The following is a 27,602-nucleotide window of genomic DNA, read 5'->3' on the forward strand; positions in this document are numbered from 1 at the left end:
TTCAATCGGCCTTAAAGCGAAGATCGGCTCGTCGTCGATCGCCGTACGCGTACACAAGACAGAGTTAGAGCCACCGGCTTGTCGTGCGGTTCGCGCCGAGAATGAAATTCTTTCTCTGTCTAGTCGAATACAGCAGTAGTAGCAGTAGTAGCGACTGTATCCCGTTGTACAGCAGTCTCGACTCGAGTAAAAGAAAACGGCTGGAACATTTATGGCCGAACAACGACAGTAGAACCGGCGGCTGTATCGTTTGAACGGATTCTTTTTCACCCGTTACGACAGATTTTTCACGCGTTTCGCTCGACACGGGACGTGACGAAAGGAATCGGCGACGCCCGTTTCTATTTTCGTTTCTTTTTTTTCACCTTTTTCGTTCGTTCTTCGTTTACACACAGTTTTTGCTCAGTGCTTGCTTGATAACTTGGCTCTCGCGTGGCTGGTCCGTCATTTGAGACCGGGCCAAACAAAATCTACTGTAGACAACGCTATACAGTTGATAAAAGAGGCGGGACGCGCCTTAGTTAGTTACATTGGTTTAGTTTTTAGCGCGAGTTTTAAACTCGCGCCAAAGTGTGCTTCACAGTGGATACCTACCATTTTATTTACAACACTAGGCCAGCAGGTTAGTACAGTGCAAGTTACTTTTTCTTTTTCTTTTTTTTCTTCTTTTCTTTTCTTTTTTCTTTTTACCTTTCCTCTCTGTTCTCTTTCGTTTCTGTTCGTTGGATTTCCGAGTGCCGAATTCGAAGTGTTGGTAACAATCGCGATTCACGCTCGTGTGGGAAAATAAATTTCGCGGTTACGTGAGTTTCTTGTTCCATTTTGACAGTTCTACGCGAACGCCGCCACTCGTGACCGGTTCGAGTCAGAATTTCTGCGCGAAACGGGATCGTTCGTGCTTCTTATCGTTCGTAGGACAGATCAAAATTTCAAATACACAGATTTCGTCTCGTCAAGTGTCGCACGAAAAGAACCGGTATCGAAAATTCTGCCAAATCGTCCGATATACCTTCGATAGATTTGTCTGGGGTATTTTGAGACTCGAGTCAACGGTTTCACGTATAAATATCGATGAGATACAGTTATTCCGCGAGAGATGAAATTCCTCGAAAATTTTGTAGTAACTTGTAAGAAGGATTTCTTTCTTTGGCAGTTAGCCGGTCTGTTCGAATATATATCCTGCCTCTTATAAATAGAATTCGATATAACTTGATTCTCGTCGTGTCTTATCGCGTATGACTGCGCTTCTCTGTTACTAGCGGGTTTGGCGCCAAAATTTTTGCCGTTTGATTTTTCAAGTGCAACTCTCAATTACGCTACGTTGATGTTAAATAATTGAAGAAACGCGAGAAGTTGGATCTGGAAATGTGAGAATAATCGTCGAAATTGACATTTTTGATATTCTAGTACCGATCTGACGGAAATAAATTGTTTCAATATACCTCTAAAATTTCAGTTTTACAAAATTTCTATTTTCGTTACTCAGTAATTTTCTTCAACTGTTTTTCTTCTCGGTTAAACTTGCGAAGTTTCAAAAATTACTGTAGTTTCATCCTCGAGTCCCCTTCTTTTACATTATCGGAAATAATTTCCAAATATATATAACGTTCTTTACACCGAATTCTCTTAATGGAACTCTAACGTCCGGAATTTCGAAAATTGTCTCACTAATCGAGTTACAGTGTCGTCGATGCGTTCAAATAATACGCGTCGCGACCCATCGGGTCCGATGTCTGTCGAAAATATGTCAAGTGAAGATAGACACGCTAACCGATATGTTGCACATTCTATCGCAACGTCGTGCAACACGTCAATCTAACCGGCGCGCGGCGTCCTCGCGTGTCTCTGGTTTTCACGAAATCCACGTACGCTTTCCTGCACGAACGTTTTGTAAAAAAAACAAAGAATGAAAAAGGCGTGTTCGTTTCTCATTTCGCTTTTGCCACCGGTGTGTGTCCTGCGTCCTTTCGGCCCACGAAAGAAAGCCACCGTTAATTAGAGTGCGGTAAGAAAGCTGTCAGCTCGTTACACGCTTGAACGATAATGTTCGACGGAAGTTAGCGAGACACACACACACACACGCACACACGCACACACGCACACACTGTTACCTACATCTAAAACTGCTGACGGTGGACTGGTTTCTCTGTTTCTCTTGGCACGTGTAGGCTGAAAATTTCGATCCATGCATCGACACTCGTTCGCGATCGTGGAATGTGTTTTGTGCGTGTCACACACGTCAGATTTTCGAAAGCAGTAGTATCGTTGTCGAATAATTTCTTTTCCTAGTTCTCTCTTTCGTCAGTGTTCATGTTTGCCATCACGCACACGAACTTGCCACGAATCGTATCTTCGTGCGTGCATACATGTAGATACTTGAATTTTTCGAAACCGGTAAAGTGTACGATTTTCATGGAAACACTCATTAACGAGAAGATCGAGCGATGCTACGTTATCGCGGGGAAAGAAGACCTGTTGGTAACGATATAGAAACAGTAGCCTCGGTAGAAACACGACGAATGTTCGCGAGGATTATTATTATCCACTTTTTTCCAAAACATTCGGAGCCACGCTCCGCGTTGCCTCTCTGTGTTTACTATTCGTCGAGGAACATTTCTTTTGCCCGGTCTCTTTGGTCGGCGCTTCGAGAACGGTTTAGCGAAAGTTTATCTCGTTTCTTTTCTACTCCCTTCCTTCTTCTACTTTTTTTTCCTACCCGTTTTTCTCTCACGAGAGTACGTACGAAAGTATACATACCGATGCTTTCTTTCGCTCCCAAGGCCGTTTCTAGGAAGGTGATTTCCCCTACCGGCTGTCTTTTGTTCGATTGAAAGCTAAGGTTAGGGGCAAGAAGGAACGGATAATGTGTCATTGTTTTTCGAACGGTGTTCGGTTTTCACGGGCGGCGAGACTCGTAAAGATTCATTCTCGCGTTTTTTTTTTTTTTTTGTTCCTTCTCGCTGCTTATTTTTCTAGCCGTCGCTCGGTAGTTTTCGATAAGAACTCTCACGGTGGAACGAACTCAAACTATTTGTTCCGATTGTGCTTGTCAAAATATTAATGCCAATATCGTTTGACTTTTCGGCTCTCGATACTTGTTTATTCTTAGCGTAAATATTCCGCGGAATTTGTCTTTTTTGTTGATCGGAAGAGAAGCAGATGTGTATACCAGCGTGTTTTCTTCTTTTTTTTCTTTTTCTTTTTTTTTGGTTTCCCACCGTGTTAACAACGTTAGAATGTTTGGTCACATGATGCTAACGTAGTTGTAAAATTCTGACATACGTTTCCTTTCTTTAAACAAAAAAAAAAAAAAAATCAATAGAAAATTGTTCGTTTTTTCGTTCAAAATACTAGAATTGTCCAGGCACGTGCTAAACACTAATATTTTACAATCTTAACAACTTTCGTATTCCCCCGACTCTACTTCATCCAAATTAATTAATTTCCCGTCGAATTTCATTTTTCGTTCGAACACCGCGTGTTCCGCGCGTTCCTCGCGAGAGTGACAGTTCCCGCGACAATCGGCGTTTACGTAACGATTAATTGGCACGTGGAGGGTGGTGGACGCGGGAAAAAGATAACGGCCGACCGCCGCGCACTTTCAGCTGTCATCGTCGAGATGGGCCTAATCGAGCGGATGTTAATGTTTGAGTTGGGTCGCCGACAATAAAAAAAANAAAAAAAAAAAAAAAAAAGAAAAAAAACCAACGGAACTTTTCTCTGTCAGTGTTGCAGATCCGTGAAACCGATATAGTAGGCGAATTTCGTTGGAACTGTTATGAGTCAGTCGTGCCGCCCATGTCGCGTCATTCCGTTTGACTTCTCGGTGCATGTGTGGTCGTCGTACGAGGAGGAGCAGGCCTCCTTTGATATCCCTCTTTCCCGATGGAACGTCCTCAGCCAATCACTCCGGCCGCGAGTGATCGCGCGAAGATCGAATCTTGTTGCCAGTGTGTTGCAGCGTGTTAGCGTATGCAAATCAATGCGTCACGTCGCGATTACTCGTTGCACTCTGTTTTAGTAACTGAGTCGCGAGTAACACTTGGACAGTTGCTTTTTGGTTACGCGAGATCTCGAGGGTCGCGGTGCAACACGCACCTGGTGGTTAAAACGTACTTTGAACTGTCGGTTTGGGCTGCACGGCATAGAAAAAGACGCGCGTAACGGTTCTCTTCTGCTGGGAGGGAAAAACTTGCGTTCTCTAGGGATGTTTCGTGAAGCGGGTTGTGATTTATTCGAAGGTTAACCTAACCACCTCGTCCGAGCGAATTCGATTCGTACCGGTTTCTTTTTACTTCTCGTTCCCATGTGCAACAAGAGGCTTATCGATCGCCGCAAATGTTTTGCATCTCGTGAACCAAGTATCGTAGGTGTACAGATATTTGATCTTACCCTCTGTAGTAACGCAAGTTTGTGTATCATAAAACCATTGGACAGTTTTCTTTGTTTTCTTTATGTTTATCACTGTAGACCTTCATTAGAACAGTCGGACTTGTTTTTATTGTTACAACACATTAGTCCGTAAGTTATGAATTACTATCATAAAAGTAGTCATTTATTGTTACAACACATTAGTCCCTAAGTTATGAATTACTGTCATTAAGGTAGTCATTTATGAGGGCGAGTCATAAAGTGCCCTTTCTCAGGTACCGAGATTATTTGGGAAAGAAGCGATATTTTTGAGATAATCGTGTCAGTCAGAGAATTTGTTTCTTTTTCTTAAACGGATTGCCATATTAATTTTTGTTCGTGTAAAACTATTTTTTGGATATTTTGGATAGGTAAAAAGTCACGAGGAGTGAAAGTTTTTCAGGAATACTACGCGAAATTATCACTGGACAATAGAAATAGACACAATCTGTCTAAATTTAATTACTAATGAAACATCTTGTTTCAAATTTCATTTTCAATTAAAATTCATTCTGCGATCGTTTCTTATTTCTCTTACAATCTAAAGTTCAATGACAATTTTCGTCACTTCGAACTCGGCACGACTCTACTTTTACGAGCCAATTGCAATAAAACATACAATATTCACAAATAAAAGATAAATAAAAACAAGATTACAATAAAACATACAATATTACACATATTACAATGAAACATACGATATTCACAAATGAAAGATGAATAAAAACTAAATTGTCAATGATTTGTTCTTTTTAGGCGAGATGCCAGTGGCAGAGTGGGATTCTGACTTCGACATAGAACACGAGCCCCCGGACAGCGAAACAGTGTTGTCCGACGACATATGGAAGAAATTTGATTTGGACTTCCTGCCTCTAGATCACCGATCGGACCACTCGGATGTGTACTGCGAATACGGTGTCGATGAAACTATGTTGCCGAATGGCGGGATGGCCTGTACGGAATCACGGAAGAAGATACGTCATCACGACTGCATGTGGGCAGGTTTGTGCATTAGTAAAGAGCACAACAGGACGTTGCCCGCGATGAGGGATTCGCAGATACAGAGGAAAGTTCCAGCTGGTCGAAGTCTTTTGATATCACGAGCGACCGCTTATCTAGGGACGCCGTTGCCCATCAATCACCAACAGTCCCAGCAATTCTACCGTGCGAAATATCATCTGGACAGTGACGGCGAATCCAGTAGACCGGACACGCCAAGCTCCAGCTCCGATACTGAATCAGAGGACGAAGGTCCTTGCTTCAGACACGATCAGATCGATCTATACGAGAAACTGTCGGAGTGTATGCCAGAGGAGGCTACCAAAGTTGCGCCAGTGAACGGGAACCAGCGAGTGGCCGGTCGACGTGGCAGAAGAAAAGTGGAAACTCAAACGCAGTGTCATGTGACAAATATTAAGAACACACTCAGTGATCATTGTTACCATTTGAACCAGCCGACCGTTCAGAATTTGGAACACCTTGGCGTGCAGACACCCTCCGATTCTGGCGAGTCACCGACCGATTCGGGTGAGTTTCGTTTTTCAATTACACGTAGTGTACTTTTGTGGTGTTGCAACGCATCTAGAGTATATAGATCGTGTACTTTGCGTAGATTTCTGCTACGAAAGTTTCAAAAGTTGTCATTTCTTTTTCTTTTTTTTTTTTTTTTTTTATCACAGTGAATAGCTTCGCGTTGTAACGTTTATTTGTATTTCTTCTGTCGACGTAGACTTTTGTTTTTCTTCGTTTTTTTTTTTTAATTTGTATTTTGGTGCAGAGTATAGTCGAAGAAATTAACAATTCTTCAGTATGTGTTCTTGTAACGCAAACTTTTTTTTTTTAACAATCAATTATTATTTGCAACGAACTATTGCGATCATTTCGTTTCTCATTGATGAAAATATCGCGCGAGTTTTACCGCGAAACGAACATAAATGTATCGGTTGTTCCCGGGTCTCGGGATACGTTTTATCTTACGCATCCGCCCAAGGATCAACGAGTTTATTCATCTGGTTCTTTTGTGCCCTCCTAAACGGAGGCAGAGCGCAAGGTCGGACTAAGGATCCTCTTAATCGAGTGCAATTGACGGGCCTCTCCCGGGCGAGAGTGCAGTTCGCCGAATTCGGGTACCCGCATGAGTATGCTAATCATGCGCCTTGGTTGTTCGTCATTCGTCGTGGCAGCACACCAGTACCCGTGAATGCGACACAATCGAGAAAAGAAACTCGTTCCACGGGCGAGTTCGGAGGTCGTTACGCTAACGTCCTCGCCTCGACAGCGGCGTTTCTTTCTTCGTTGTTCTATTCTTCGGTGGGGAAACGGAAAAGATATTTGAAAAAAAAAAGGAAGACGGAGATAGAGAAAGAAAAGAAAGAAACCCGTGAGAATTTCGAGTCGGTTACGACGCGCGGCGGCTTCTCTTTTGAAAAACTTGAACTAAACGCGGAGTCGTGTGCACTAGCCCACCGTTGGTCTCGTGTTTGTGCAAATAATTTGATCTGCCTTAGCGTTGCACGTTCGGAAAACGAATTTTTCGCAGTTTCTCGTTTCACTTGGTTTTCACCAAGTGTGCAAGTACCAAGAACAGAGGGGCGAACAAATTTTCGCGCCGCGATGGCGAGAATAATCCCGACAGAACAGAAGACGTTTTTGTTCTGTGAGAACGTGATTTTTCAGGCACACGCGCGCGTGTCGCTGTTTCTCGGTTTCTGTGGTCGAGAGAGAATTTACAATGTATGAAGTTGGTCGGACAGTCGATAGAGAGAGAAAGAGAGAGAGAGAGAGAAGACCCCTCCTTTCACGTGTGCGTGATCTCGTTGTCGGCGTGTGTGCGTCGCGTTGCTGGTCCTCGTGAATATTTTACGCAACGGTATTTCCTTAGATGCTATCGTCTCGCTACCAGACGAGATATTCCGTTCGTTTTAGTTTAATAGCGGCGAAGGTTACGGCGCCAGCGTACGACTAGTCACGGAGTGTAAGTGTAATTTAATTGTCTGTATACGCGACGTTTGTTCGCTTCCAATGACGAGAATGATTGTTATCGGTGAAGAAGGGACCCTCGATGGTTAATCTTGCTGCATCAATAGTATTAGAAAATCGATTACACGGAATTTGTGTTAAGGATAAATTCTTCTTTCTTAAGAAATGGGAGTGAAACAAGGGCAAATGGGTTTGGTTATTTCAGATATTAACGAACCCCTTGAGTTACGTTAAGCTAATTAGAACAGCTGATGATAGTTCTCAAAGTGTTTTTAATACTCTTAATAAGAAGAGCTTAACAGTTGGTCAAATATTTCATTGCAATATATTACCATGTTAAATACACGCAGCTCGTTTTTTTAGTTCTACAAAATTTCACACTGTAGTATAACATTTTAGCTTTTTTTAAACATTGATTCTCTTTGTCGGTTTAACCTGGACGCGTTATGCCAATTTCACGCGTGTAATATTCACACACGAATATTTAGCATTCGCATTGAAACATACGTACACATTCACAATATTCACATTAGCGGGCATTTAGTATTCGTTCCGAAGAGCGAACATTATTCCTATCCGTGTCGGTAACTTCACGCATATCTAAGCGCGCAAACACTTGTTTGTCTCGTGCCATACAGAACGTAGGAAACGCGAATATCGAAGTCAAAAGAACATCAGGGGGGAATAAACGCGCGATTGCGGACGACGAATCGTATAATTGGAGCTCCTACGATCGTATGCGACGAAATTATATGATCGTTCAACAATGAGAAAGTAGCAGTGTCCCATGGAAAAGATAAATCGTATTATAATTTATTCGTTGGTTTATTTCACGACGAGTGGAAATCTCTTACGATATCTAATACCATTACAGAAGGTACAAAGTTGCAATGGAATATTTGGAAGTTGATGTAGATGAAACTTCATTTTATTTGCAAATGAACATTAATTATTAATACGACTCGGTGTAGAACAATGTAGAAGATTGCTGTTTACTGTATTTTTGTGGTTGTAGAAGTTAGTTTGCTATCCACAAATAATACACGCAAGTACATAAGTCGTTTGAAGAGTTCTAGGAATGAAATGAACGGACAAATAGCGTCATCGCCAAATTTTTATTTTAATAACAACGTTCAGTTCGCGAAGTTGAGTCTCTTCAACTTTTTCATCCGACGTACGATTATTTAATCTGTAATTTGGAACTTTATTTCTCTCGATTTGAAAAAAAGCAGACTTCGCAGCGGTGTAATTTCGTAATAGGCGCTTAAAGGCGCCGCTGCGCGGAAGAGTTCGCGCAGCGGCGGTACCGGTGCGCGCGCAGAAAAATGTGCAGGCGCGTCGCGCGAATTCCTCGAGTGGTCATTTCAGGGGTGTTCTGATCTTGGCAGCTCGCGATTAGGTTTCCAGCGGTCGGTTTTCAGGCCACGTCACGTATAGCTTCTCCCCGTAGCCGAATGAAGACGTCGTTTCATCTTGTTCGCCTGGTCTAACTATAGTGATTCCGGGAGTGAGAGAGAATAAGGGTGGGAACGAGAGGGGGATCTATGTACAGTTTGGCGCGACTCGCGTAATTTGCTCGAGCTATGCACGTTGCCGTCTCGCCTAAGGGTGGGGGAAAATTGTGTCGTTTGCCACCTGAAAATACGTTGCGCCACATGGCGACATCCTAACGTCGTTTTATAGATACCCAGAGCACACGCGCACACAGAGATAGCCGGGTGTTGTTCGATACGCCGCAGTCGCGCGCGTATGCGTGGCTCGTTTGATAGGAGAGCATGACGAGGAAAGAGTCGCGTAACGACCGCGCCGCCCTGCCCGCACACACGTGCACGCCGTTTGCACTTGCGTGCACGTGTGCAAGCGACACTGAACGCACGCGCACGTGACCCGACGCTTAGCCGCGGTGCGGCCACCTTTTCGTTCGATTACACGTCAATTCGAACCACCGATGCACCGGAGCCGTGTGTGTTGCGGTACGTCGTTCTCCAATATTCCTACGTCATGCTTACGGACGCGTTCGATGTGAAGTGACATGTTCGAGCATACTCGCGAAGTTGTTTTAACCTTCATGTTCCCGCCAGCTTCTCGCGATCTTTGTTTCAAAGTCTGTTTTCGCACGTTTGCCTACGCGTCTCCTTTAGATAAGGAGGTTGTCGGTGTGAGAGGAGAATTTATTTATGTTAAACTATGTCGAATCGCAGATTCAGTATATCGATCGATTTGAAGCGAAACGGGCAGCGTGTTTGCTCGTGACACAGGTAGCGATCGTGGACGTGATTCGTGAACGGAAAATCGATCGGACTGGGAGAGACACCGGGTAGCGATCGGCTGTAACGTTGTTTGATCGACGCGGTTGAAGTTTCTCAGCGGGCGAGGAACGGGAGAACGAGCGGACGGTGAGAGAGAATTCTTCAGCGTAGTACGTCGACCGTAGTAACCGACCTCTTACCAGAGCTATACGCCGTTTCCTGATCGGGTTGGCTTAATGGATCAAGACGACAGTATCGTGCGACCGGACACTACCGTAGATTCGGCCTTCGTGTTGTCGTGTCACCGTTCGTAATTGGTAATTGCCAAGGGCCACGACTTGCAAATGGCTACTTTTGACCGCGGCCAGACAGATCAGTGAAACGACGAGAAACCGGTGCACCGCGACGAATGAGACATGTCCTCGTTAAATGTATTAATGATTACCTAACATTTTTCTTTTCTTTTTTCTTATTCGAGAAGCATTAACGAACGTCCGTTCTCGTTTGATAGTCAATGGATTAAAATATGAATGAAAATGGTCGATCCAACGAAATTTTAACGTCGATAGACAGACTCTAATTTCGAAGAGAGTGTACATACGTAATCAGCTCTCTTACTTTTGCGTAATTTCTGATTATGAGGGCTGGCCTCGTTTCGGCCACGAGAAAGCACCCGATTTTTGATATCTGGCGAGACCTCTGCACCGTTGTGTCCTCTCCCGTCTAATCTGATTTGTTCGAGAGTTCACGGTATTATTTTTTCACCCTTCGTCTTCCGCCGCCTGACGTGGACATGAGGCAACACGTACCGATAACGAACCTATCTTTCCCTTTCCCTCTTCGGTTCGCTTCTACGGACTTCAGATAATGTCATCCATGTTTATCGCTCATGTCTGTTTCTCGTTCCCGATTCTCCCGACGATTGAGAAAGGAAATTTTTCCTCTCGCGAAGGGGAACTCGAGACGTTGTTACGGATTTGTCAATTTCCTTCGAGTCGCAGCGCTTCTGAATCCAGCAATTTCCCTCGGCGCGAGACGAAGGTAAAAAAAAGTCAGAGTTGCTACACCGTGGAAGCATGACCGGGGAAACGCATGCGCGTCTTCTCCATTGCGAACAATGGGTCGCGGACTAGGGGGCTGCGCCACGCTGCGTGACGTCTGCGGTATCTGACCGGTCATTTACTGCCGGCTAGTTTACGTCGAGCGTTACATCGCCGCATCCTCGATCGCCTCGAACTTTCGCTATTTCCCCCCCCCCCTTCCCCCCCATTTTTTCTTTTCTTCGCGAGAATGAAAGAGAAGGAAAGGTACGGAAAAATGTCCAGAGTTTTAATGAACGAGACGAAGGCGTTCGAGCGTTACCGCGTTGCGGCGGGTGCACAGGTGCTGCAGAACCCGGTGAAGCAGGATCGACGGAGCATGCGCAGTTAATCGCGCGGGAACTCGAAGGTCACGCGGTACCAAGTGACGTCAATCGATAGCCGGCCGGCCGGTCGGTCGCTGCTTGCGGTCAAGCGTGGGACCCCGCCGCGGCGGTTTAAATGGTCGCCGGAATGCGGTTAAGCCTTTTTGCCATTCGCGCCGCAGTCGCGTTCGCCGCGGCGAGGGATACTCCAGCCGCGTGTTACGCGGGTACCGGTGCCCCTTTGGCATCTTTCTTTCCATTCCAATATCTTCCAACCTTCGTACCCTCCAGCTCTCTTCTCCAATTACGTTTTACGCAATACGCGATACACGCGTTTATTTAACCACGGGAACGAAAGGATGTAAATCAATCGTTTTTTAAAGCCGGTAATAGTAACGAGATAAGTTTTTTTTTTTTTTCACGACGCAAAGAAGCAGTTGGTTTAAATGTAAGAGTATCGTTATTATCACTTTGTTTTTTTTTTTTTTTTTTTTNTTTTTTTTGAACACCTTTTTAGGTTGAAACTTGTTATTGAAAGTCTGCAGCAAAAGATTATTTGAACTTTCTCTTTTTGTTAGTTGTCAGAGAGTCACTTGTCTAGTGTACGTTACGAAATTATTTTCTTTTATCGACCGTGTAATCACTTTGTTCGAATACTGTGCGTGTCTCTTTGTCCCGATAGAAACATTTGGCTCTTAATAGTTCCGAGGAATTGCGCTAGTCACGAATCGCGCACCCGAGGCATGCGGAAGATAACGCTGGGAATTTCATGTCATAAAGTATCTCGCGTTGGAAATATCAATATTTGCATAATACATACGCAAAGGATACCGGGAACGTTTAGTCGCAATTTCTTCGTCACAGTCGGGGAAAGATTGTCAATGTGACAGCAATAACGAACATCGAGTTGTTTCCTCCCCCGTCTCCCCTCCCCACCCAGCAACACGTTTCACGCTTTACTTGTACGACGTTATCTGTCGCTCTTGTGTGTGTTATGTGAGTTACGTGTGGCGCCAATTGCAACTGCTTAGCGCCGATTAATTACGTAAACGCCGATAAGTACCGCGTTAAACTTCAACTTCACGAACGATAGCAGTAGTAGTAGTGATGAGACAAAGAGAGAGATTCTCGTTGGAAAGAACGATTATTCGAAATTCTTAGAAAATCTAGATGGCTTACGTTTCAATGGATTAACCGTCCTAGTGGAAAATCAGTTTTCCCGACGTGTACGCGCGGCCAACTCGATTCTTGGAAGCGAGTGCCGTCTCGATGTCGAAGCATGTACTTTATCGCGGAAACGCGTCATGCCTAGAAATCGTCGGACTGGTCTGTCAGGCCTATTAAGAATCTTCATCGACTCTGTAATACCACGGCGAACGAAGGTCGCGCCAAGTCCTACTTTTACACGATGGAAAGTAAAATACTGTACTGGTTGCAATATTTCTCTTTCCGTCCATGGGTGATAGATTGATTTCGCAATCGACTCCGACGCTCGACAGTTTTCACGAGACGTTAGGAGTTGTCACTTTTGCGTTTAATGTAGTAAATATACGTTGCAACGTGTCGACTTCGTGCGCGACTTTTAATAAAATTGTCCAACTCGATTAACACCGGGACTAACCATTTGCGCTGGCAACTGATTGCGGACCATAACGAGTGACCAAACCGTATGCAATAATTCGTCGTAATTTCATTTTGAACTCGTCGGTATGATATCACCGGATAGAAATTATTGAGAAGTGATAATTTTATTATTTGTTTTACCTATTTTTTTCAGTTTTACTTAAATATACTTAAAGCTGAGAAACTATTACGATTTTGGGGGAAAAAATTGTCGATGTGCGTGGAAAAAAATTGTCATTCCAGCGCAAGAGGTCAACCACTTAATCATAACGAGCGACCGAACCGTATACAATAATTCGTCGTTTTCTTTTTAAACTCGTCGATATGATGTCGCTGGATAGAAATTATTGAGAAGTGATAAATAAATTTATTACTTGTTACGCCTGGGTTACACTTAAATATGCTTAAAACTGAGAAAATATTGCAATTTTGGGACAAAAGATTCTCACGTCATTCCATCGCAAGAAGTTAAACAAATAGAAGCAAAATTCGTACGTGTTTTGTCAAGTTTCTCTAATTCGTGGCACGAGAGGTGCATCGAGTGTCGTCAATCTGGTGTGACTTTCCCCTCCCCCCCCGATTATAGAAAGGGTTACCGTATCCCCCGAGCCAATCGTCTCGAGTTTCTTTATTGTAACAAGGTGTCAGGGCATATTGGTACGATCCTGCGATCCCCGGGACACATTCAACGAAGACGCCGGCTCGTCTTACGTCTGGACCTTTCTTTTTCCTTCTTTTTTTTTTCCCCCTTTCTCTCCTTTCTTCCTCGTGGTATTCGCACGGAACCCTGCCCGAGCCTCTCCTTTTCCATCGAACGGGACGAACTCTCTGGACTTCGTTCGGTTCTCCATGCAAATTCTTCGGTTATAGGTTCCTGGAAAATCACGCGGCACGCTGGAACGCGAGCGGAGAAAGGCCCGGCTGCCGGCGCGCGTAACGCTCATAAAAATGTACGCGCTGTCGTCGGTCGGCATATCGTCACCTCCCGATGGGCACTCCGCTCGATCCTGGAATTCAATGGGTGCAGCGTGTTGCACCGGGAGTGATACAGGGACGAGCGCGGGTGCACGCGGTACTCGAGTTTCGATTTCAGCGAACCGGCGAAAGCCGAACGACGTTCGAGGAAAGTCAATGGCGCGACGCCATCAACGCCCACCCCCCCTCCCCCCCTCCCCGTCAAGAAATTCGCCGTGTCATTTTCACTTTTGGCCACATTTCCCTTCGCCGTTGTTCGTTGCTGAATCGAACGCGCGCCAATTACGCGCCACAAGATGGATGGTGGTGGTGGCGGTGGTCTTTCCACGAACGGAAACCCGACAGCACTCTCGATACGTACGAAAAGAGTGCCGATCGGCTACATGTGTTTTGGTCGGTATCGGCAGCAGCTCGATATATACACGCTTTTATCTCGCGCCAATTTTAGACGCGCAACGAAACAAAAGCGGAAAAACAACGGCCGACCGCCCTGGTTCTCCTATTATTAAAACAAACGACGTCGGACTTTGTCCGACGTGAGTGTTTATTGCATTCTGATAATGCTGAAACGGCCGGTTTTCACCGTAACGGTCTTCGGCGTTTATTGCAAAACGATTCAAGCGGTGTCGGTGTTTCACACAGGCGCACACGGGTGGGTTTGGCATCTCTCGAAGGTATTAGTTAACATTCTACCTAAGTATGAGCTGCGAGCGACCGTTTTTCCGCTCTCTTTCTTCCCTCTTTTTCTTTTTCTGCTTCTTTTCTCTCCGGTTACGACTGGTTCATCGTACGTGCGTATATTTTCACTGCATTGTCTGGGCGACATCGCGCGCTCTCCTTCGCCGAGGTGTCTATAATTGTGCCTTTCCCTCGGGAGCAGCAAGTGGGCGCCTATTTTTACGCCCAGGAACTATCCTCACGCCGCACGTATATGTGCATCTCCGGCTGTGACGTAATTCATTCATTCATTCATTAAGTTCGAGACCGCGTGGGAGAGAGGCCGCTGCTCCGATGAATATCGTAACAAAAGCGTTAGGTCACTCTTACGACTTTTACTTTTGCCGATTGCCAACTTCGCGTCCGCGTTTTTAACATCGACGTCAACCTTCCGTTGGAAAATTCACAGACGATCGTATAAATTATATATATCGGAGTCGATAGGCAATTATTTATTAAATTATACATGGGTACGAACTTCAATCGTGTAATTACAATTACAATACGTAATTATTACAATCACGCGGCATTTTATTTAATTTATCCGTTCAAAATGAAATCACTCGAAGAATTTTCGATCATTGATCAAATTTCGTGCAGTTTTTGATACGCGAGAAAGATTAATCCGCGATCATTTTTCTTCTGTATCAAATGCCTGGTCGACGAACCTGGATGCCTGGACTTCTCCCCCCTGCAAGAATTAGGAGGCCGGTCGCCGAAATGTCAGACAAGTAAAACCTGATTCGAGAATGCCGACCGGCATCAGCGCGGTGATCAAAGAGGACCTTTTTCTTTTCGCGATTTTTTTCTTTTTTTTTTTTTTACCCTTCCTTCTTCGTAACACATTCTATAATACCATTTTTATATCGCAACCTCCCTCTCCGCGTCATACGTAGAAATAGCAAATTCTAAATTCCGATTTTCCACGAGAATTCTATTCTAGACGTACGTTTCGATAACGAAACGTTCGATTTCTTCAAGACGTTCTGCGATAAGAACTGATATATCGAAGCTTTCAGCCGATACTACCGACCGAACGTTGGTCAATTAATGCTGGAACTACGAAAGTAGTCGAAACAATTATCAATTTAAAAATTTTCCGTGGCAGTGCATATTCTTTAGATATTCGAGTGATTTTTTGTATAAAATCGAAATTAACAGAAAGGATAAAATAGAATTAATAAAATTAAAATTAATAGAAGCTTGCGTTCTTTATTGTTAATTTTTTACTCTATTATTAATTTTTTCTTGTACTTGGCACTTTAATTTCTTTGCCACAAGTATTACACTTTAGTCGTCGGTGGTTCTGTTAACCTCTTGCGCTGGAATGACGAGAATATTTGGTCCAAAATTGCAACATTTTCCATTGTAGTATATTTAAGTATAACCTAGGCGAAACAAATAATAAATTTATTATTTCTTAGCAATTTCTACCCAGTGATATACCGATGAATTAAAAAAGAAGACGAATTATTTGTATACGGCCACTCGTTATGGTTCGCGAACCAATTACCAGCGCAAGAGGTTAAAGATTCGAAATTGAAATTGAAATAGAAAACTTTGCTTCAAGAATGAGAGAGAAATGTGGTTGGCATGGTTCTCTTTCATGTTCCTCCCGCACACTGTGCCCCCAGCGTGGCACTCCTTCCTCTGCTCGATCGGAGCGGCAGCTCTCTCTTTTCTCTCCTTCTTATTGCATTTCTCGTTCTCCCAAGGCGGCATGCCAGACTCTCTGCAGCTCTCTCTCTCTCTCTCCCTTTCTCTCTCTTAGCAGTTCTCTCGAGTCGATCGAACGGGAGACAGAGAAGACTAACATCGAAAGACAGTGTTCTAAAAGGAGATAAGTCGGACAGGAGAGAAACGGCGGAAAAAGGAAAGGGAAAAGAAAGGAGAAAGGAATATTAATATTCTCATTAATATTAAATGAAATTTTATTAACAATTGGAAATTTTATTTTCAACATTGGAAATATAATTACAATGTTAGAAAATATAATTTCATAAATAATTTCACATTTATTTAAAACTTTAATGAAATAAAAAAAACAGTATATTAATTATAATAATAAAATTTTTAAATTAACATTTAATAAAATTAAATTTAAAATGAAACCTAAAGTAAATATTTTAATAACGGAATAATAACGTTCTTATCGAACAGAGAGAAACTGCATATTTCTCTGTGAGTCAATCGAGCAAGGATAGAGACGACGAAGGAGAGATGTCTTCGTGTTCCCTTTCGTCGCTTCCGTGTTCGATACACCGGATGAAAGAGTTCCACGGCATCGATGACGATGCGCGTCGGTGGTACGGAAGTGGTCGGTCGACGTGTCGTTCGTCTGGCGCGATACGTATGTGGCGGTTCGCACGAACGTCGATGACGCGATGTTGCATCCCGTTTCGTGGGCGGATCGCGGTCTCGTGGGCAGGGCATTAATGGTGTTTGGTCACCAGGTCGTTTCCTGGCTGCTATCCCCCAGATACGTCTGCCGTATTTTGTATCCAAGGTGTAGCATAGTATCTCGCGGCATGATTTCCAAACGAGCACACCAGCGGTAGAGACTCCTCGTAATTGGACTGGCCCCGTCGGATAATAACGCGTTATGGTCTGTGATTTTTTTGAACGAGCCTCACGCCTTCTTCTTTTCTATTACCTACTACTCGTTGTCTTTCTTCTCCTAACTTTGATTCGATCAGAATGGAGAAAACTAGCCTTTTTTTAGCTACGAGGGTGGTCCCGGGCGTTAAAGTTAATTAAATAAATGCAAAATTTTATTGGTTGACTAGGATCGTCGCTACATAGCGAGCGTCAGATGTTGGCTGACTATAGTCATCAGTATATGGTATATCCAACGAACGTCAATGAATATAGTCACTGGTAATACACAACGAGCTGTCAAAGTATAATAGTCACCGTGTTCGCCGACAGCGAAACAAACTTGCCATAAATCGTTAGCGGTTTATCTTTTGACGAGGTAACTCGTCATGGAACTTTGAAAGTGACGCCCGTAGATCTAAACTTGATCGTAGATTCAACCTCTTCCTCTGGAACGACGTGCCGCGCAATATTCTCTCAGTTTTAAGTATATCTAAGTAAAACAAACTAGGCAAAGCAAATAATAAATTTATTACTTCTCAATAATTTCCATCCAGTGAATGAATATCGCACCGACGAGTTATTGTACACGGTTTTGGTTGCTCGTTATGGTCCGCAATCGGGGACCTTGCCAAGCAGGGTATAAGCTAGCTTCATAGTTCGAATCAAACTGATCTCGTACCACGTATCGCGCACGTAAGGAGAAAATCCTGCGAGTCGTTAGGCTTGTTGCACGCAACGTGCAAGATCTCCGTGTCCCCCGCGAAACCGTTTCTCGCGGTGGAACGCGCGATGCCGCCGCGCGTGGTTCCGTATCGACTTTCGAGCCGGCGACCGACACCCGGGCGAGCGAGAAAGAGGGCATCCGCGCTCACTTTCGTAACTGGATTGGATGAGCCGGTTGGTAGTACGGGGAGGCCATCAGCTGCGAGCGCGCCGGAGAGCCTCGGGCACGACTAGATTTATGGCTTCTTCTCATATACGGTTGTGAACATCGAGTGACCAGGAAGAGAGAAGAAACGTGCCGTCACGTTCGCGTATGTGGCTCCGCTTAAAGGGATTGTCATCTCGCGATAGTTTTGAACCGTGGAACTCGTTTCTGGCCGGTGTAGAAGGATTCCACGAACACAGTAATCTCGTGCAACGTGTCGTGTGTTCGTCACCGAATTTCCCCCTCCTTTTTTCTTTTCTCTCTCTCTCTCTCTCTCTCTCTCTCTCTCTTTTTCTTCTTCTTTTGTTCCAATATCGTTGGAATTCAGCCTGGCTGAAGAATAATATAGAGGCCAGTCAAGCAGGACAGCGAGATAGAAAATCGCGGACGATTTACATTCAACGCGTTACGTATCGAACCGTTGTTGTTGCTGCCGTGAATTTAGGTTTCACGTAATTTAAAAGTCCGAGCGTAATTTGTGTACGCTCGCGAGCGGACTTCGCCGCGTTATCTCTCAACTGTCGGCAACTCTCCGTTCGAGGAGAGTGTTGCGCGATCGTCGAAGAAGTTGATGATCCATGAATGACGAGTTAACGCAACACATCACTCTTCTTGGGAAAGTTCGCGCGGGTCACCGGCGATGCAGACCACGCGGGGCAGATTTCCAGCCTTGCACAGATTTGTCTCGTATCTGACAGTTATCGGCTGCCGAGGAACCGACGGGGTCATCGGACGTCGAGAGACCTACGTATCGTGCGATGACGAGTACGTGAAACTCGTGCAGGGGGTATTCCTGGCGTTTTCCTCGATCCTCTCATGCACGATCCTCTCGGTACGCGTCAATGAGAGAGTCGCGAGTCGTGGAATATTACACTCTCTCGTCACACCGATATTACCGATGGTGCGCTGTCTACGGACTCGCTTTCTCCTTCGACTTTAGCGTGTGGTGGAATTTTCACGCCCTTTTATCCGCGTGTAGCTCGTAAGAGCGCACGCTCTCCTCCGCATTGTGTTACAATTTCAATCCTAGCTCGTCGATCGTGATTGTTGGCCTCGCTCGTAACGGGAACCACCCAATGCCGTGCGCCGCGGTGTCTGGGCTAAATAATTCCGTAATTTACACACGGAGGTCCAGTTTTCTAGCCTCCCGGACACTTGTCTTTGTTTATCTCCGATCCGGGATCAGAGAAATTCATGCACTACGTATTCTGCGTTCACTCTGTGTTGTTTCCTCCCGTGCCAGGAGGTTCGTACCCTCTCCCCTCTGGAAATATTCGGCCAGGCCAGGACGGGTGCCGCGCCCTGTCCGAGGCGCACAAATCAAAACGCGTAATCAGCCGAAAGGGATTTGTCCGGGAAAAAATGGCGGGACTTTCATCCGGTTACTCGACGTTCGAGGGGAAGGTGTGCGAAGCAAACAGAAAGAGGGAGAGAGAGAGAGAGAGAGAGAGAGAAAGAAAAAGGGGCAGTTTACGCAGGACGGTCTGAAGAAGGGAAAGAAGAGAAATTCATCCCCCTTCTCCCTGGTTTTTCGAAGCATGGTTCCTCTCAGGCAGAGGCGACCGAGAGAGGCGACCGTTCGATATCACGAAAACCTATCTTCCCCTTCCCCTGCGCCTGTCTCGACTCGCGGTCGCCTATCCCAATGAGAGAGGAGAGGCGATCGATTCGCGTCGACGTACTACTATGGCCTGCTTACACGGAGAGCACTGACCCCCAAGGTCGCTCTTACGCGGTTGCACGTGCTGCCGCGAATTGACGTAGCCAGCCACCCTCTTCCTCTCCCCTTCGCTGCTGATATCTCTCTCTCTCTCTCTCCCCTCCCGCTTCTTCTGGCGTTCATCGCCAACGCGGTCGACTCGCAGTTCGCGCCGTATACCGTCTCGTCGCCACTGCTCTCTTCTCTTTTTCGTGGAGCGCGCGACCGCTTTGAAATTTTCTCTAGTTGCGCGCGGGCTCTCTCTCTCTCTCTCTCTCTCTCTCTCTCTCTCTCTTTCTCTTTCTCTGTGGGCCGCCGACCTTTTCCGCAGCCTCCTCTCGCACACACGCTCTTCCTTTTCCGGACGAGAACACGCGCTGCTGTCACACGCATTGCTCCGCTTCTTCCATTCTCGGCCTCCTCGTCTCTTTCGCGCTCGATTCACGCCGCTTCCTGACTCGGTTTCTGCTAATTTTGGACGAGTTTCTCGCGCTCGTCGAGTGAGGTAGGTTGCGAGAGGATGACACTCTCTTACGCTCGTTCGTAGCTCTACGCCCGTGACGATGCTCGGTAAGTGGTTTTTGGAGAATTGCGCAGATTGATCTTCCTCTAGACAGCTGGTGTGTTTGTTAAATTTTTTTGCTTTTTAATAATAATACGTTTCACTTCATGAATATTCTTCAGTGATAAGTCCGAGTATACGAAGACAGCTCTTCGGCAAATCGAGAGCTTTGTAAATTATCGCCAATACTTAATATTCAAATATGTTAAGCAGTCGATCCTCGGTAATTATCATTTCGCGTTTAATGTTAATTCTTGATGTAAATCTAGTGCGTCATACAGTAGATAAGTAACACGTTCTATGCGCCCACTGTCAGTTTTCTTGGTATAAGTATATAATTTATAAATTATTTCTTCTTCAAAGTATAATTATAAATATTAATAATAATATAAATTTAATAAAGTACAACTATAAATATTAATAATAATATAAATTAAAGTAAACTATAATAAAATTAAAGTATAACTATAAATATTAATATTATAAATGTTATAAATATTCATACGTTTCATAATATTAGACGTTTATCATTGCCTTTACTCACAGTTAGTAATTTCCAGGTCATCAATTTAACGAAGTAGCAGAAGTTGATGTCGGTCAAACCGGAGCGAAATGGAGCAGTAATGGTGCGTTTAATTATTTTCTCACAGCTATTAAATAGCCGTGAACTTCAAAATATTTTTTCTTTTCTTTTTTTCAAATATATCGGCTATTTTATATTTTTTCAAATATAACCGTATCCAATTAGCGATTCGACGGCCTCGTGACTTTTCGACGGCCAGGTCATGCGACTGAAGAACGAAATACGAGGCACTTCCTTCCTTCGGCAGAAACGTTCACTTCCGGACGAATTTTTTGTATAAATTATCTGTAGAGTGGAGGCATCATGTGAGTCATTCGTTGAAACGAAAGCATGCGTGACTCCATTTTTTTTGCAAATTTTAATTTTGGCCTCCTCACGTAGTAAGATTAATTTATATCATTGAAATTTAACGAGTGTCAAGTGAAATTTAACGAATGTCACGAGGGCACATTTATAGAAATTTGGTAAATCTTAATCTCATTTCTCGATCTACCAAATGCAATCTACCATCGCATTTTATTGAAAACTAAAATTAGCGCACGTAGCTTTAACCACTTGCGCTGGCAACTGATTGCGGACCGTAACGAGTGACCAAACTTTGTACGAATAGTCCGCCGCTTTCTCTTTGAACTCGTCGGTATGATATATCACTGAATAGAAATGATTGAGAAATAATAAATTTATTACTTGTTTTGCCTACTTTGTTTCACTTAAATGTATTTAAAACTGAGAAAGTATTAATAATTTTGGAACGAAAAATTCTCGAGTCGTGCGTGGGCACGTCATTCCAGCGCCAGGAGCATGTTAATATAATCATCGTTCCCAAATCGACGATACGTCCTCGTCCGATACGTTCTACTTATTACTTACATATGCTCTGAAAGGGTTTCAACCCTTTGAATTGTAGAAAGAGAGAATGAAATTCTTGATCCGGACTAGGGAATTCGAGTCGAAGCGAGGCGCGAAAATAGGTGACACGTGGGTCAACGTGTGTATTAAGTGCGATTGTCATTCCAGTGGGAATGAGACACACGGGGCCAAGAAGAAGCGGCGTGTGTTTTCTCGTGAGTCGCGACCCTCGGTGTTCCTTCTATAGTTACCTTTAGGTGGCTCCTTCGGTTATTTTTAGAAATTTCGCGCCTTTTCGCAGTTGCTCATCGACGACCTGGCGGCGCGCCAATTTCGGCAAGATTCGTGCGTCTGGCTCACGTGGAAACCGCGTGTGTGCATATGCGTGTGTGCCTGCGAAACGGGAGATTGCCGCGTTCGTTGCCTTGCACACGAATACACGCGCCACGTATGCGACACGTCTCTCGTTTGGCTTCTTCCTCGTTCTTCGAGAGACTCTTTCCGCCTGGCCCTTGGATGTTCAGGCTTTAAATGGTGTCGAGTCGGGGCATCGAGCATCTAACTAATATTCCATATTTAAATTATGTGCCATTATTTGGATCAATCCTTTTCTTCTCGTAGACTGCTCCGACAGGTTTGCACTTAAATCGAAGAAATCTCGGGAGCAATGGAAATGTTTGCCAAAATAAATTTAGCAGAGCGTGTCGTTAAAAGTTCCGTTAATAGTTTTAGTCGTTAAAAGTTCATTGATAACTTTGGCCATTAAAAGTTCGTTAATCACTTAAGTACATGATAAATCGATAGGCAGGACGTTTGTTTAGTCACGTTGGACGAAAGACGGGCAAAGGATTAACTCGTTAAAGGTCAAGCAACGGTGTATGTTGAAATTTCATAAAATCTAAATGGCTGAAGTAAGAATGGTTGAAAGAAGATGTAAATCAAACTCGGAATTATTTTATTTACCATGGTAAATTGATCGAAAAGTATATTGCAAGTAAAATTTCGGCCGTCAACGGATTAATTGATCCTGAATGATGCATTGAAACGAACGAGGGATGCGATTTAAGGGGGAAAAGTGGAAGGAGTACCTCTCTTTTTCTTGATTCGCCTTAATTAAAAGTTTACGCTGCGGTTGCAGCGACCGGGCATGTAAAGTGAAACCGGAAGATGCGGCTCTAGATGTTTTGCAGACCAAGCATAACGTGTTTCAAGGTGTTCTGACTAGAAACTTTTGTAATTTAAATCGACAACCGATCGTCTACGTTTTATGTAACGAGCCGCGACAAGTTGTAGCGAGAGCGATAAAAGTTGTCGAAATTGAATTAATTCAGCTCGTCCGGATAGACGAGAGAGTGCATTTGAAACGAGAGACTGATGGATAAGGAAAAACGAGACGCGCAAAAGAAGAACGCATAAATTGCATAAATTATGTTCCCTTTGGTATCTTAACCGAGGTCAAGTTCGTTGCATGCATCGATCACGTAACATTTGCGTACACTCTCTGTTTTACATGCCTTTTTTTTTCTCCGGTGCATGAATAAAATTATCGGAGTCACACGATTGATAATTCATCGTGCGGTTCATAGTATCGCATTGTGACGTATGAAATTACAGCTGCGACTGTAAAGTGAACGCAGGCTGCGATTCCTCACCGTGAATCGATTTTACACTCCGAATCGGCCGTCTGTTTCTCACCGTTGGATTCGTTTACTTCATTAAACCATCCCCTCTCGTCCACTTGTACGTACAGTCCGTTCACAGTCTTCAGCGTCGCGATTGATGCACTCCGGGTATTTATTAAATGTCGCGAAACACGCTTTGCTATACTATAATATTGCTCGAAATTCAATTAGAACGGTATTTACGAGGACTGGCCGGCGCTAATGATTCGTTTTGTGAACGAATGATGGTGCAGAACGAAATTTATTGGTAAATCAACTGAACATGATCGAACCGTTATACAGACGGATGAAGAAAGAGAGAGAGAGAGAGAGAGAGAGAGAGAGAGAGAGAGAGAGAGAGAGAGAGAGAGAGAGAGAGAGAGAGAGAGAGGAGTACAGATGCAGAGAGAAAGGCTTCCTTGTCAGTGATACACGTGTCGACATTGAGCGATTGTATCCCGAACGTTGTCCTTGAGGAAAGAGTTACGATCCGTATCTGAGAGCAGAGAGGAATCTGGACCAACCGGATTTCCATTGATTGTGCCAGACGCCATGGATGACACAGTTTGTAGAAACGCCCACGGTGTCGTATGTCCCTTCGAACGCCTCCGCAAAGGCCACGTGCTCCAACACAGTCGTCTACCATGTCAATTTCTTTCTCTTTTTTTTTTTCCATAACGTAACAGTAAGGAAGGGTTGTTCGCGAGACCGGAACCAAGGGGAATGACCGTGTCACGCGCGTCGAGAATTCTTTCTTGTGTTTCCCAAAATTGCAATTTTTTTTCTCAGTTTTAAGTATATTTAAGTGTTAACCCAGACGAAGCAAATAATAAATTTATTACCAGTCAATAATTTCTATCCAGTGATATCGTACCGACGAGTTCGAAAAGAAAAACGACGAATTATTGTATATACGGTTCGGTCGCTCGTTATGGTCCGCAATCAGTTGCCCAGCGAAAGTTTATTAAATTGGTATATCTGCGCGCGATTTCTATGTATGTGCAATTTGTTGACAACGGTCAGTACTTGTTGCCGATACAAAGAAATTGTATTGCCCTGTTGTATATTTATCGAGGATCAACGATTCGTGATCTTGATAAAAAGCCCTAACGTCCTCCGCGCGTCCCCCAGGCCATTTTTGTTTTACGGGAGCGTTTTACTATTATCACCTAGGTCCATTGATCCGCGAGTCTCGTTACTTTGATGGGTTACAATCATACAAGGTCCATCTCTCGATCGACGTATGACTTTTGCGGATCATATCGGGTTTAAATGTGATTGGACGTCATTGTCGCCCAGCCAACGCGTATAAAGTAGGCTCGCGAATAGCGAAGAGGAGAAAATCCAGCCATAGTCATTGAGAACGTTGATCAGTTTGTCGAGAACAAAGTTGGTCAAAGCATACGTCACAGTGAGTGTAAGTAAGTGTTAGTTACAATTGAGGCGCAATTAAGACTTCGGGAGAGGCCGAAGCCATCACGTCGTCGCAGAAGCCAGCAGACTGGTTCTGTAAATTAAACTGTGTGATTCAAGTAGAGTCGTGCATCATTCTTAATGAAATTTTTAGAGGTCTTTCATTTTCGTATCCATTGTCTAAACGTAAAATATTAAAACGTGCTCCATCTTAGGAAATTAGTATTAGGAAAGAAAAACGTGAATTTATGGGTGTTATCCCTCAATTTAAAATTTAATCTTGAATTTTATATAATTACGCTAATTAGTTAAATTTTTTTTATTAAATAAATGATTTCGTTAAATAGCCCCTAATGTGACAAAAGTGAGGAAAAGTAATTCTTATGGGAGGTGTTACTATTAATAATAATATTTTAGGAATAAAGTGATATGTACAATAACACATTAACTTTGGCCAAAATTGTTCATAATCGAATTTGACAAATTTTACTTTACCCTAACTTTCAATATTCTTCCTCTCCGAATAACTCTACCTAACTGTCCTTTTTTTTTTTGTGACTTGTACTACAGCGAAGATAGACGATGTGTCTATCTGTTTCTGGCTGGTAGCCGCAGGCAGGGAATCTCTCGAGATAAACGATATCGATAGCATCCGGTTTGAGTTCAGGGTCAATTCGATGTTAGCTTTTTCTGCCGTTGTTGATCCGAATACCTAGAGCGCACTGAAGAACCGCGACAGGATCTTCTTCCGCTGTTCGCGGCCGACCTTCACCCTGAATATAGGATTGCCGAAGTTAGAACAGTGCCTGGATCAATGTGTCGACTAATTAACGACGCGTTTCACGGTTATCCGCTGATACTAGCCATTTCTCCAAAGAAAGAAAGTCGAGTTTACTTCATGTGGAGAGAGGATCAAAAATATATTCGTTGTAATATTACCATTATTGGTATTATTATCAAATTATAATATTACCATTATTGGTATTATTATCAAATTATAATATTACCATTATTGGTATTATTATCAAATTCAAATATTTTCTACGACAAGGTACATAGTACAAATTGGGTTTCATTGGTCATCCAAACCAAGTACCTTGGCATTTTATTTTTGGTATTTGGATCGATTTGTATTGATTATAATTTTTCAGTACTGCACAGTTGGTACAAATTGATATTTATAATTTGTTAAATAAGATAAGTATAAAGTGTATGTTTCACCGTGAGCATGATTAACGATGTTAGAATACTATACTATTATCTGCACCGATGAAAAATAAATGTTTCGAGTACGCTTTGCTCTCTGCGGGAGGTAAAATGTTTTTTCATACGTTTCATCAAGAAGCAGGGATACCGTATTATATATTATATTGTGTATTATATGTATTATATATATATATATATATATATATATATATATATATAATATATATATATATATTATACAGTGTCATCTCCACACGTCACATTCACCCGGAACAGCCGTAAATCATCACCCCTATTTTTCTTCTTATTACAGAGGAAGAGATCGACGTGGTGACGTTCGAGAAACCGTGCAAACCGGTGTTGCCAACGTACCCGAGCCCGGCCGACCATCAACACTTCCAATTAACAGTTAAAACCGCGTTCAAAGAGAAACCACCGGGCTCGAGACCGCGTGGCCGACCACCCTCGAATCCAGCGCGAAAGAGAACCGCCCAGGCCGAGGAGAAGCCAGCGAAACGAGCTTGTTACACGAGACGAGCCAAGACGGAACAATGCACGCCAGCGGCAACGTCCGCGACCACGTCCGCGTCTATGGCCGTGGTGTCGCCGCCGCCGAAAACGTTCACTGCCTCGAGAAGTTCCTCCGAAGACGAGCTCGACACCGAGAAGAGAAGGGAGCACAACAACATGGAGCGCCAGAGGCGGATAGAGCTGCGAAACGCGTTCGAGGAGTTGCGCGTGCTGGTGCCAGCCGTCGAGAAGAAGGACAAAGCGCCGAAGGTGGCGATTCTCAGGCAAGCGGCTTCCTACTGTTACACGTTGAAGGAGACCGACGAAGTTACGTCGACGAAGGTGATGGAGCTTAGGATGCGGCAAGAGAAACTACGGGCAAGGCTTAGTCAATTGAGGAGGTGTCTCGCCATGACACGCTAAGGGTGAAGAAGGAAGATTAGATACATTGTCATCGGTAATCGCTGATGACAACTTACACACGCGAGCGAGGAAAGATTCTGTCCCGTGTCGATTCGGCTCCTTCTGGACTGTTGTCCGCCTGCGTTGCTCGCGCACTTCCGGTTCCCCCGAAATCCGTTCTTTTTCGTCTTTCCCTCGTACACACCGTGTCACATCGTCACTTGGCCGGATGTGATTTCATTTTCGTTTCGAAAATTTCAACGTCGGTGCAAAAGGACCTCGGTCCAGAAGGACGAATCGATCCAAATTATGAGAGAATTATTCGACCCCGTAGTTAGTTAGTTTCTTGCAGAGAGAGAGAGAGAAAGTTATGTATCGCGATGACACGGCGTCTGATCGAGATAGATCGGAAACTGGTCTGGACGAGATCGAACGAGAGTCGCGAAACGGATCCGCTATTTATTACGCATTTTTTGCACGTTTACATATACACACATACACACGCGCGTACGAGTCTTTTCATTTTCGCGCATTACACTTGCATTTAGATACCTCGAGACAAATCCGACGGAGTAAGGCCACAAAAAAAAAAAACAAAATGAAAGAGAAAGAAAAAAGAGAAATGGACAAGACGACGATTATTGTTGACAAAAGTGTCTCGACTGTTCGATTCCGACGTGGCTTCTCATATCGTTCGGTATCTCGTCGCCGTTCAGCATTTCGTTGTGCGATACGAAATCCGTGTACCACGAGGGGGAACGAGGCTTATCACTCGTTCGACGTTAGTTGCACCGGTTCCCAGGCCACAACTGGTCTTAGGACGTATTTCAGGG

At 44.0% G+C, this 27,602-nt stretch overlaps 1 protein-coding gene across 3 annotated transcripts; it reads left to right on the plus strand.

Annotated features, from left to right (window-relative positions):
* On the plus strand, window positions 1-27,388 carry LOC122533601 (protein L-Myc-1b-like). 3 transcript variants are annotated; one of them, XM_043663480.1, is made up of 4 exons: window positions 1-622; window positions 5,167-5,937; window positions 20,706-20,771; window positions 26,171-27,388. In XM_043663480.1, the coding sequence occupies exons 2-4, from the start codon at window positions 5,172-5,174 to the stop codon at window positions 26,788-26,790; spliced, it is 1,452 nt and encodes a 483-aa protein (XP_043519415.1). In that variant the 5' UTR covers window positions 1-622; window positions 5,167-5,171; the 3' UTR covers window positions 26,791-27,388. The 3 variants fall into 3 exon arrangements, with proteins under 3 accessions (XP_043519415.1, XP_043519417.1, XP_043519416.1); XM_043663481.1 differs by lacking the exon at window positions 1-622 and adding an exon at window positions 3,244-4,521; XM_043663482.1 differs by lacking the exon at window positions 20,706-20,771.
* The last annotated feature ends 214 nt before the right edge of the window (window positions 27,389-27,602 follow it).

Source organism: Frieseomelitta varia, unplaced genomic scaffold, assembly GCF_011392965.1.
Source record: "Frieseomelitta varia isolate USP_RPSP 00005682 unplaced genomic scaffold, Fvar_1.2 scaffold_541, whole genome shotgun sequence".
NCBI classification, from domain to species: domain Eukaryota; kingdom Metazoa; phylum Arthropoda; class Insecta; order Hymenoptera; family Apidae; genus Frieseomelitta; species Frieseomelitta varia.

What these genes read in the sequence shown, in the direction of transcription:
- LOC122533601 (XM_043663480.1), top strand. Translation starts at nt 5,172, where the DNA reads ATGCCAGTGGCAGAGTGGGATTCTGACTTCGACATAGAACACGAGCCC. An exon ending in CGAGTCACCGACCGATTCGG is followed by an intron (nt 5,938 to 20,705) that starts GTGAGTTTCGTT and finishes AGTAATTTCCAG; the next exon opens with GTCATCAATTTAACGAAGTA. An exon ending in AGCGAAATGGAGCAGTAATG is followed by an intron (nt 20,772 to 26,170) that starts GTGCGTTTAATT and finishes TTCTTATTACAG; the next exon opens with AGGAAGAGATCGACGTGGTG.